Here is a 12,522-nt window from a genome sequence, read left to right as displayed (position 1 = left end):
CAAAAAGATGTGCCCTTCAGCTTTGATATATGTTTAGCTCATTTTCAGGTCCGTCGATTAGCAATGGAGGTTCGCCAGCTGGCTTCATCTAGGCAGATTACTGTTCTAAATGGGAGCTCTACCCAGAGTCAGTACATTGTGTTTGTCCAAGAGCATATGTCGGCTCATAACTGTGCAAGTTCTGACTCTTGATCTCATTGTTGTAGGTAACTTAACATCTCTTATTGTTCCAGCTGCTGCTGTTGGAGCTTTGGGTTATGGGTACATGTGGTGGAAGGTTAGGGATATATTTCATTCATTTACGTGCCTAGGCTAGGAGGTTCCACATTTAAAGGCTATTCTCTTTTGTGTTTTTTGCTGCCTGCATGTCTTTTTTGGAAACTGATTCTCTTTTTTTTTGACACGATCCCTTCGGCTCGCCTTTTTCAAATGCCAGGGTTATTCCTTCTCAGACCTGATGTATGTATCAAAGCAGAATATGGCAAATGCTGTTTCAAACTTGACAAAACACTTGGATCACGTCTCTGATGCTCTTGCTGTAAGTATAAGCTATAAGGCTGGTTTTTATTGGACCATCATGTTTTCTTTTCCTTGATACCTCTGATTTTGTGATGAGTGTGACAAAAAGTTTATGGTGTCTGCTTATGCCTTTACCGAAATCTGTTACTATTCCAGATGACTGGTAAAGCAAGATTGTAAGAGTAGTTACATGACTTAATTTTTTAGCATGCTTTAGACTTTTATAGTAATTATTTGACCTGCACTCAAAACATTATATCATCTACAACCTTGGTGATCCGACTATTTAACCTATGTAATATCTTTGTGATTGATTTTCTATATGGTTTGCGAGCAGGCAGCAAAAAGGCACTTGACTCAAAGAATTGAGAACTTGGACGGAAAAATTGATGAGCAAATAGAGATTTCTAAATTAATTAGGAATGAGGTACATGCAATTGCATTGCTGATTTCATTTTGTATTTCCTTAACTAGCAATCTAAAGAATGTATAATCAATTCCCAATATATTTTGAACTCTTGAAACAGGTTTCTGATGCGCAAGCTGATCTCTCTCAAATTGGCTTTGATTTGAATGATTTGCATCAGATTGTTTCCGGTTTGGTTAGTTTTCATTTTGTCAAATTATTTATTTATATGTTCCTGCAGTTTGGTTTAAATAGGCTGCAGCATGCTCATATGAATGTTTGTTAATGTGTCTTGTATAAACAATTAAGACGATAACATGGACAAGTAGAAAGAGAGCATAGTCGTTGGAGTATATGTGATTCTTTTAATACACAGTTAATTCTGGCTCTCAATTTTGTTCCCAGTACAAGAAATGTTGACGTTGCCACACTTGTAGATGTGTTTATCTATTAAGTTCATATTTTTTTGAGTCGAAACTTGAAACTTCTGCTAAAACTTTGTTTGTTTTCTATTTGAGTGTCCTCTTGTGCAATAGATGAGTCATGCATTCGAGCTATCACTTTGCACCTCTTTGAATATAACGCTGAAAATCTGATTCGTCCATCTGCCATACACATTCTAGCGCCATGGTTTCATTATTGCAATACTATTGAAGTTAGGTTGCTGTATCACACGTTTTAAGGCTTGAAACTTTGTCCAGGATGCTGCTTCACCATATTTATGTTCTTGGTTCACAAACACTGCAATTTGTATTTCTTTTGAATTGGTTCCTCCCCTTTCAACTCTTATCTCGTATGTTCTGTTGCAGGATGGAAAACTACATTCACTAGAAGACAAGCAGGTGAACCCCTTTTTTGAACTGATATTACTCTAATCTTTATTTTCTTTTTCTGCAAGTTGCTTCTGCAGCACTTAATACTTGCTCATTCTTGCTGTTTACAGGAGTTTGCAAATGCTGGGGTAATGTACCTGTGTAGCATTGTTAATGGGAAAAGGATGGCCATGCCAGAAAGGATTCAGGTTGGTTATTCTCCTTTTCCTGCACTTTATTTTCTCTTTTTTTTTGTGATAAAAATCATTTAATCTATTTTTATATTCTCCTGTGAATCATGCTTAGGTTTTCAATATAATGCCATTTTTTCATCTTTTTAATTTCAAGGTACACCTCTTGAGGGGATAAAAATATTTGAGGCACAGTATTTTTAAAAAAAATCAATCTTGCTTTGCAGTGCCAGGAAACTTTTTATATGCCATTTTAGCTTACATTGTTTCTAGATTTCTTTATATTTAAACTAGTTTGGGCCATTTCTTCATTAGGAAGAATCACTTTTCCTGGTAGGCTTTGAAACCCTTAATCATCATAATTTTCTTACATCTCAGTGGTTATTCGGAAGTTTTATTTCTTAACCGGGAACGGTGGTTTGGGAAGCATCCACATTTCGTCTCCTTATCTTGAGTGATATTCCCGTAAAGTTTAGTAGTTAGCAACCTGCTTTTATTAACTAATTATTTTCAATGGTTTGGTGCAGGATCAATTGAAACTTCCTGGAAATCCAATGCAAAATCTCATGGTACCTCTCATCTATTCTCTACTAACTCTGTTGGCATGCTGCAGTTTTGTGATACCAACTGATATTAATGAATCAACAAACTGATATGGTTCTTAGTTTGATCACAACTCTACGATGATATGTACAATTAATTTTACGGTGTTTTCAGGGTCTTAGAGCGATCGTAGATTCTCCCAACAGTACTTTATTGACAGATGGGAGTGTGCATGATAATAAGCTCAGTAAACCCATAACGAGGTACACTATTTCATCTCATGTGCATGTCTGAATTCTGCTTCATATATTTAAATGTGGGTATTTAAAAGCGTTGAATTTGAATATCAGGAATTTTTCAAACAAGAGCTGACTGCTAGCTTTGTAAGAGTATGCTACTTCTTCAAACAGGTGGTAGCGGCTATAGAGTTAATTGTGGTTTCTGTGCGATATAATCTTCTCGATTATCATATGTAACATAAATTGATACGAACCTATACATTTATTTTATTTCGAAAGTATTAATTTAGCTTTATTTTATATTATTGTTATAGTCGTTAGAATTTGATTTGATTTGATTTATTTTAGTACTCCAGATTTCTTTATATCCTATATAATATAAATATTTGTGGAGTATTCTATCAATATTAGCTAGATATACAAAATAGCCAATAGTTACATTTCAATATAAGCAATTCTTACTCCATTTAAGATCAGAATGCACTCTTAATATCTTGAAGAATTTTTTTGTATTAATCAATATATTTCCAGTTCCTAGAATGTAGGAGTATAAAACTGATGATTGAGCATGTGTATCAAATAAAAACTGAAAAGAAATGATAATAGAAATTGTGTTAATGAGGTTCACATTAATAATAATGTAAAAAAGTTATACTTAAAAAAAAACAAAAAAAATATATTTCATGTTCCATCGGTCTATGATTAAATGTTCTATATTTGACTGTCACCATGGTTTTAAAATATTGTTCGACTTTATAAAGTAAAGTGGATGAAAAAACTTAGTGGAATGTGACGTCTACCTTTATACATAATTATATAATAAAATGAGAATGGAATGAGTTAGTGGAATATATGGTCCACTTACCAAATATAATAAAAATTAAATGAGACATTTATTGGCGCACAGACAAGAAAGAAAAAAATGGGACATTTAATGGCAGATGGAGGGAGTACTAATTTTAGTATTTTTCAAGTACCCCTTTCGTCCCATCGAATATGACTTACTTTCCTTTTTGGTTTTTCAAATCAAGATGACCCATTACTAAAAATGGAAGCATCTTTTATCTCTATTTATTCTATCTCTCTTACTTTATTCTCACCACTTAACACACAAAATAAAATTGCATAAAATCTCGTGCCGCCAAAGGAAGGGGGTCATCTTCCTTGGGGCGGAGGGAGTATAAGATTAATTTTGGACTCTAGGATGTGTTTGGTTTGCAAGATTGTATCTCGAGATTAAATATGTAGTGTGTTTGGTTCATGATATTCAATCTCATAACTCAATATTAGATAGATAATCATAAAATAATTAGTCATAGCTAATCCCCTTTCAGCCTCTTCCTCTAACTAATAGTATAATCTAACAGTTCAATCTTAAATTATATCTTGATACTCCCTCTGTCTCCGATTAAGAGTCACACTTTTCCATTTTGGTTCGTACCCAATTAAAAGTCACACTTAATTTTTATCATAAATTGTAAGTAGGTCTCACATTCCACTAACTCAATTCACTCACATTTTATTATAAAATCAATATAAAAAAATGGGTCTCACGTTTCACTAACTTTTTCAACCAACTTTTCTTCATATTTCTTGAAATTCGTGTCCAGTTAAAATATGACTCCTAATCAAGAACGGATGGAGTATTATTTTATCTAGCAAATCAAACCCACCTAATATTTTTATAAATTAATCCCTCAACGATATTAAATGGGAAGGTGAGCGGAGTGTGCAGTGAGTTGGGGCTTCTGTACAAAACTAGACAATAAACTGGCGGCAATCGGTGATGGCCATGTCAAACACATGTCTATATTTAGAAAAGTTCAGTGGTAGACGATAGCTTATCTATATTAAGAAAAGAGCGGTAATATTTAATGCTCCACAATTTAATTATTTTAAATTTAAAATATTCTCCCGGTTCACAAAAAGTTTCCCAAATTTAATACAGTAAAATATTTGATATTGTGTGCTGGAGGATTATGATACTTTTAATTGATACTGCAGAACTTATAAACCATGTCTTCTAACAAGTCACACCTCAAATGTTAGGGATCTAAACTATTTTGGTTTACAGGGAACTAAATTACTTAGATATACAGTTAATCAAAGTTTCAATTAAGATGGAGATATTGGGGACACACTGAGTGTTGAAGCATTTAAATAGGACTCAAAAACAACCATTAATAGCTATAAGCGTTAATCATCTCTAATCTAAAAGCAAACATCACTCCTAAACTGATGATTATGTCACACCTGGAACATAGCATTGTTAATTCAGTAACATCACAAAACAAAAACAAGCTTCTTCAGCATACGTACAGTCAGTTTGCAAGATTGTTTCCAAATTAAATATTTAGTGTGTTTGATTCATGAGATTGAATTCCACAATTCAATCCTATATGAATAATCATGGGATACCGACTAATTAGTCATAGCTAACTCCCCTATGACTAGAATAATCTCACAACCCAATCCTAGATTGTATCTTCGTATTATTTTATCTAGAAAACCGAACACCGCCATAAAGTATGTGTTTATATATTAAAAAAAAGAGCCTATTGATGATCATCTTAATATTGTTCAACCAGGAGGCATGAATCTTGATAATTTTGGCTAGTTTTGATTTTAGAATCAAAGAGATGAACAACAATTTTAACTCTAATCTGCTTGCTCCTTTGTGTGTTTTTCCATGGGTTAATTCTATTTTTGTTCTAGGATACATTGCTCATTCCATCTTAATACTGCGTTTTTTTAGCTTCCCAGTTTGGGAGAAACGCATGTCCGTCATGCGTCTTTCTATAATGAAACGCATCAGGGTTACGCGTTTTAACCAAAGACGCATAACAATCATGCGTTTATCAATTTTTTAATTTTTTTTTAAAAGACGCATGACGCTTATGCGTCTATAGGTAAGACGCATAACGCACATGCGTCTTTAATTTGAATTTAGACGCACATCCAGAACTCAGACGCAGAACGCACAGCGTGGAAAAAAACGGCAGCGGCGATTCTTGGCGATTTCCGGCGACTTCTTCCAATTTTTCGTTTTATTTCGGTAAGTTTTCTTCAATCCTTCAACATTCTTCACTTATTGGTTGGTTATTGGCTTTTTTGTTTTGGTTTTAGGTGATTTTGTAAATTAGGGTTTTTGATGAAATTGTTCAATTAGTCTGATGATTTGCTGTTTTGTTAATTGTAACGGGTTTTTGTTGATGATATGCAAGCAATTGATTCTATATGTTTGTGAAATTTATCCAATTATTGAAGTTGTGAAATTCATCGAATTAGTGAAGAATGATTGTTGAATTTAGAAATTAATGTGAGAAATTCATCTTACATTGGGTTGTTAAATTGGGTGGATTCTTAATTTATTTGTGGGATAGGCCCCTAACCATCATTAGGCCCCTAACCATTATGCCTTCAGTTGCATAGTATGAGATAAAGTTCTATTAAAGTTTGTCTATTATTGGAGCAACTGTATTAAACAGGCACACTAGAATGATATCTTGTAGTTATTGTTTTGTGAATTATTTGTTTGTAATTATTGTTTTGTGAATTATTTGTTTGTAATTATTGTTTTGTGAAAATCTTGTAGGATTAGATGGCAACTTCAAGTTCTAGAGGGCAATTGTTATATGGACCTGAAGATCCGTCAGTTCTATATCTTCAGAAACAACACATATCAAATAAACTACTGACGGAAGGCACATCACATATTTTCAAAGTTCGCCGGACGGAAAGTAAGACATGGGATGTGGATATTCATGCCAATGTGAGGCATTGGCTTAACATGTTTGGTTTTGGAGGCGTGATCGAATGTGGAAAGTCGATGAAGGTCGACAACGAGCTTATAACTGCTTTGATTGAGCGTTGGAGGCCGGAGACACATACTTTCCATCTACCGGTTGGAGAGGCGACAATCACCCTAGAAGATGTGCAAGTCATGTGGGGCTTGAGAGCGGACGGTCGTGTTTTCACAGGCCGTGACCATCATACCAGATATGATGATTGGCCCAGCAAGTGCCGAGATTTGTTGGGATGGATACCCGATGCAGCATCAGAGACAAAGCAAGGCGGTATGCTGATGACCGCTCTGATCAACCAAACAAGGATACCTTTGGGTGATGACCTACCTCCTTATGTCTACATCCAAAGGGCACGTATCCATGCCTTAATCTTGTTAGGAGGACTGATTCTACCAGACACTACTGGGTGTAAGGTTCCTTTCATGTGGCTAAATGCATTTGAGGATCAAGACGATGTGATAAATATTAGTTGGGGAAGTGCAGCTTTATCGTACTTGTATCATTATATGTGCGAGGCTTCCATGGACAAGAGGAAAGAGTTGGGCGGGCCCATGATTCTTCTGCAGCTTTGGGCGTGGGAAAGAATGCCTACATTGAGGCCGTCATTCGTAGTAGCGCCTGTGCACGAGCCGTATACGCCATGTGGCGCCAGGTGATATATTTAAACATTTATTTGTTTATGCATCTTGAGTTTTTTTTTACACCAATTTTATTTATAGGTGGAAAGGAACTACTCAGATAGGAAATGCTCCTAGATATTCGGTGGAGCATTACCGTGATCAAATATCCTTGATTAAACCTGGCCAGGTGACTTTCTCTTTTGATTACTTAATGTATGAATTTATTATGAAGTTAATTTGCGTTTGCATTGCTGGTTTTTTTGTAGTTTGTATGGACACCATATGTGGATCGCATATTGCCAGACTACTGCAATGATGTGAATGAGTGCTATATGTGCGACACTTATTTGGTATGTTGGTCGTATGTCGAGGCGCATGAGGCTGGACGAGTGCGCAGACAATTTAATCGATACCAGGGGATTCCTCAATCCATAGATAGGATGCTCAAAAACGCCGATCATTTACAAATGATCGGCGTGGTAAGAAGGGTACTGATTGGGAAAAGATGCATCAGTTCTTCATTGGGGAGTGGGACATGAGGTATGAAAGGTTCCAGGCAACCGTAGATGCTGCGATGATGTCCATAAACATCCCATCGAATCCGGGATATATGGCGTGGTATAACAGGATTACAGTGACGTACCTTACTCAACCTGGGGGGGTACAGACAACTGCTGGGATGAACGAGTCGGCTTCGTCGATGAGATTATTTGTAAGTTTGTGATATTAAACTATATGCTTTCATTTGTTATATACGTATTGATATTTGTATGATTTTTTTTTATCTAGGTTGAGGGTTTTCAGGAGATTTGGCATATGACTACTGAACAAGAAATAGACCCAAGAATACGACGATTTCGTGAAATCGCTAGGCATGTCCTTCAGTCAACGAACCACGCCGATGTCATGGAGTACCCATCTTCCCAACACCGCGATGTGGTCATGCCTTTTGAACCACAAGACATTCCACCACGTCGAAGTCATAGAGTGGGGGGTGCTCGAACTGGTGGGCACGGTAACACAAAACAGATAAGGATGTCGCAGCAGCAGTGGGATTATGTGCAACCAGAGCCTATGAATCCAGAGTATGACCCACCTCAATGGTCTTTCTATCCAAGCCAGGAGTCGCAATCACAGTGGGGGCGTCCCCTCTATTCCCCAAGCCAACCTGAGCCTGATTGGAGTCGTCGCCCATACTCACAAAGCCAAAATGAGCCGCAATGGAGTGGAGCCCGAGCATCAGTCGATTCATACTTCCAAAGTGATGAAGAGATTTTCATCCAGGAAGAACAAGGAGATTGAACCGTCGAAATACACACCATCGTCGTATAAGTAGCTCTTTATGGAAGGATGTAATGTTATATATATTTTGTGTACTTCTGTCTTTTTTTTTTAAACTTTATATTGGTTTTTTCTTGAACTTGTTTTTCATTATATATTGTTGTTTTGTTACGTGATTAACAGGTTTATGGTGTTATATATTAAGATGAATTCTTGCCAAATTTTTTAAAAATAAAAATCATCATATTACGTGGTTTTAAAAATAAACAGCAACAACATCAAGTTGCTTATGGTAGAGATTAGTTATAGTTTAATTGAATACTTTTTTATGATGGAAATAAGCTAATCATATTAATTAAGGAAATACTAATATGATTTGGTATAGTGAGAAAAAAACAAAAAAAAAAGTAGTTCACAATTATAGAAAAAGTAGTCCAACACTAATAACGCTACTGCAGTTTTTTTGACCCTGTTTTCTGGAATTTGTCTACAAAAGTTCACAATTATAGAAAATAAATACATAAATACACACTGTGACACACATAGCAGCATAAACCTTCATTTCTTCAAGACACTGCAAGAAAGTAGTTTTTATGTCAGCATTATTATCTACTTAAAGCAAGAAATATTATAAGAACTTACTTGTGCATATAGGCTGCTAGAAACTACATAACACGACCGACTGAGCAATTTCTTCGATCGTGTCCCTCTTGCCCACAATTCCTGCAACGGCGGGGAGCTTTCGGTTCACCTTCCTCGCGGACATCCATTTGATTAGGTATCCTCTTCTTTCTACCACGGCCACGCCTTCGAGGAAGCAACTGCTCAGGGGTGATGTCCAATTTCCATCCAGGTTTAGCCCAATAATCTTCGTGTCTTGGTGCATCCCATGGATGAGGACTAGAATACTGTGCTTCCCATGTAGATTTGTGGAATTTTGTAGATATGAGCTCAAACATAGCGATACCTCTATCTCTAGCAACTGCACAAGCATGTGAGCAAGGAACTCTCCACGTCTGCCACTTCCCACAAGTGCACTTAGAATCTTCAAACTGCACCTTCTGTACATTGTTGCCCTTTGGCTTCCCATCTTCTAACCGTGCCTGACTTCGAATTTGGTAATGTCCTAATCCTCGGTCAAGTACAGAAATGTGATGTTTTTGCCCCTTGGCATCATTCTCAGCAAGTTTGTCCCTCGCCCACGGTGTTAACCGACCTTCGGTGTGCTGTATTTTTGTCTTCTTTTGTGCCCACCATTCCACTGTTCTCCAAAATGTGAGATCAATCAAAGCTCTAATTGGCAACTCTCTTACACCCCTCAAAACATTGTTGTAGCACTCCGACATGTTTGTTGAGGTAACCCCCCATCTAAGTCCATCATCGTAACAAAGAGACCAATTTTCTTTTTCGGCCCTATTCAGCTGTCGTATCGCATCAGGGCTTTCCTCATGCAGTGCACGCCGTCTTCTCTTATATTTACGCTCTTGAGTTGTAGCACCCAATGCCCACACCATGCTTTTCACAGTAGGACCCTTGCACTTCTGCAAGATATTTTTCCTCACATGGATCAAACAAAATTTGTGGTGACATTTTGGCTCCTTTTTCCATTCATCAGAATCCATAGCCTTGAAAATTCCTTTATGCCTATCCGATATGATGCACACCTCCCTCTGGTATTTCACCACATGAATTCTTACATGTTTCAAGAACCATGTCCAACTGTCGCCAGTTTCCTCATCAACAACGGCATATGCAATAGGTAAGCATTTTTTGTTAGCATCAACACCACAAGCAACAAGCAATTTACCTTTAAATCTTCCTCGGAGGTGAGTCCCGTCAATTGTTAAAACCGGTTGGGCCAGCTGAAAAGCATGTATAGCAGCTCCAAATGCCCAAAAAACATAACTGAACACCTTTTTACGTCCGTGACTCAACAGCTCGTTGTGCTTCCACTCAACAATTGTGCCTGGATTCTGTGACTGCAGTTCAAGCATGTAGCTTGGTAACTGTCTGAATGATTCCTCCCATCCACCAAAGACAATCTCTAAAGCCTTTCTCCGTGCATACCATGCCTTCTTGTAACTGATCACCACATTGAATCTTTCATGAATATAGGTTTTTATGTTCGAGGCCTTGAAAGAAACATCTTCTTGTATTTGATGTCGTATACACAGAGCAATCATCGCTGATGAAAAGTTAGCATGTCCTCTATTCACACGATGACCTTCACAAGTATGTCGTCTCACCCACTTCCTAATTTCCCAAAGATCATCATGAGCCCTTTGTGTAACAGAGACTTCCCACGAACATTCATTCGCTTTTTCAGCGTCGGTCTCGCTGATAATAGCTATCCCATCTTCTGTCGTTCCCGCTGGAAATTTGCATACGGCATGCCACCTTCTTAACTTGCTCTCAACGACCTTAAACTGTCTTTGATGCCACAAACTCCACATAGTCATAGCCGTCTTCACATGCAGCTTGGAGTCAAATTTTGTTCCCATACCAATCCGATATGGATGTCTCTCATCCCAGTACATGTTGTTGTGTTCATTACCAACTTCATCAGGTACCTCAGAAGGACCACTTGGTAAGCTGCGAAAGAATTTCATCCCCTTGGGAACGTATTTTGGAAGTGGTTGTTCACCTTGCACAACGGGTTTACAAACTACTATCTCATCATCAGAAGCATCACCAAGAGAATCCTCACTTAGACTGGCATCTGCCTCAGATGTTACTGGCGACAATGGTTCATCATTATCTCGTACAATGCGAGTATTATCATCAAGGGTATCTGCAACATCTAAGTCGTTATTTATTCCAACACCAACATTAACAGCATCTGCAACACTCATATCACGATCAGAGCTCACATGTTCAACCCTCGCCGATGATCCAATACCACAATCAACAACGCCATAATCAACACTTGGTGTGATTTCTGAACTTCTCACAGGTGAATACTCAACAAACAATTCAATACAACGAGTAGAATTTTGAGCATCGTTGAACATAAACTCCACACTTTGATCAGTGTAAATCTCAGTACATATATAACTCATAGTGGATGCAAAGACTAGACAATGTCTCCATGATATTTGAATGACGTGTTGATTCATATCTATTCTCATTGCACCACATATCATTGCAACTAATTCAGAATACGAAACGCACGAATTCAATATAATGGAGCCTCTCGCCCGAGGTGGATCATAACAAATACCCAAGTGTGGAAGTTGAACTATTTTACCACCCCAATACAAACTCACAAATATTTGCATGATTTCTGCATAAGAAAATATAACAAATACAAAAATTAGGGACAATTTTTTTCCTATGAACCCTAATTTAATAAATCAGGGAAAACCAACCTAATCTAACAATATTATTCAATAATTAAGAGTAAGAGATAAACTTACCTAAATATAACGACAAGATGGAAGAAATCGCCGGCAAAATTAACGAAATCGCCGGAAATTGGCTCAAAATCGCGCTGCCTCCTTTTTTTCTCTCATCTTTCGCAGAATGGTATTCTGCCTCTGTCTATCGCGATTTATGTTCAAAATAGAGACGCATGACCCTTATGCGTCTTAGGGAAAGACGCATGAGGGTCATGCGTCTTTCAATAAAAAAATTAAAAAATTAAAAGACGCATGACGGTCATGCGTCTTTCCCTAAGACGCATGAATCTGATGCGTTTCATTAACGGAAGACGCATGATCCTCATGCGTCTTTCCCAAACTGGGAAGCTAAATAAAGTCCAGTATTAATTTGGAATGGCTATTGTATCCTAGAACACAAATAGAATTAACCCACGTGAATAGTATGTAACCGAATAGCCCAACATCCCAATAGAATTGGCTCAAACCCGAGCAAATTGCCCCAATTGATATTCATAGTTATGGATCCGCCATGACCTCCTTGTTAGGTTGTCGCAATATTAGTGACTATTTCGTCTATCACACATTCCATTACTAAAATGCGAACTTTTTTTTGTAGTCACGGTTGCAAGATACGTATATTCTAAGGCCATGTTTGGTAGGAGTGATAATTCATCTAGGGATGGAAATCTATAACATTTTTTTTTTCATGAATTTGCATCCCTAGA

The 12,522-nt window shown here is 37.3% G+C and overlaps 3 protein-coding genes across 3 annotated transcripts; 2 read left to right on the top strand and 1 right to left on the bottom strand.

Annotated features, from left to right (window-relative positions):
- The first annotated feature begins 41 nt into the window (after window positions 1-41).
- On the top strand, window positions 42-3,015 carry LOC125212368. The gene is made up of 10 exons (XM_048112515.1): window positions 42-127; window positions 207-277; window positions 437-538; window positions 857-946; window positions 1,047-1,121; window positions 1,735-1,767; window positions 1,869-1,946; window positions 2,456-2,497; window positions 2,646-2,734; window positions 2,822-3,015. The coding sequence occupies exons 1-10, from the start codon at window positions 64-66 to the stop codon at window positions 2,841-2,843; spliced, it is 666 nt and encodes a 221-aa protein (XP_047968472.1). The 5' UTR covers window positions 42-63; the 3' UTR covers window positions 2,844-3,015.
- Window positions 3,016-6,311: 3,296 nt separating this feature from the next.
- LOC125209617 (protein MAIN-LIKE 2-like) lies at window positions 6,312-7,675 on the top strand. Its single transcript, XM_048109207.1, has 3 exons — window positions 6,312-7,168; window positions 7,236-7,323; window positions 7,403-7,675. Exons 1-3 carry the CDS (start codon window positions 6,312-6,314, stop codon window positions 7,673-7,675), a joined length of 1,218 nt encoding a protein of 405 aa, XP_047965164.1.
- A 1,407-nt stretch (window positions 7,676-9,082) lies between these two features.
- Window positions 9,083-11,476, bottom strand: LOC125209616. Its single transcript, XM_048109206.1, has one exon. The coding sequence runs from the start codon at window positions 11,474-11,476 to the stop codon at window positions 9,083-9,085; it is 2,394 nt and encodes a 797-aa protein (XP_047965163.1).
- Between the last annotated feature and the right edge of the window lie 1,046 nt (window positions 11,477-12,522).

Source organism: Salvia hispanica, chromosome 3, assembly GCF_023119035.1.
Source record: "Salvia hispanica cultivar TCC Black 2014 chromosome 3, UniMelb_Shisp_WGS_1.0, whole genome shotgun sequence".
Classification (NCBI taxonomy): Eukaryota; Viridiplantae; Streptophyta; class Magnoliopsida; order Lamiales; family Lamiaceae; genus Salvia; species Salvia hispanica.
This window is presented reverse-complemented; position numbering and strand designations above follow the sequence as displayed.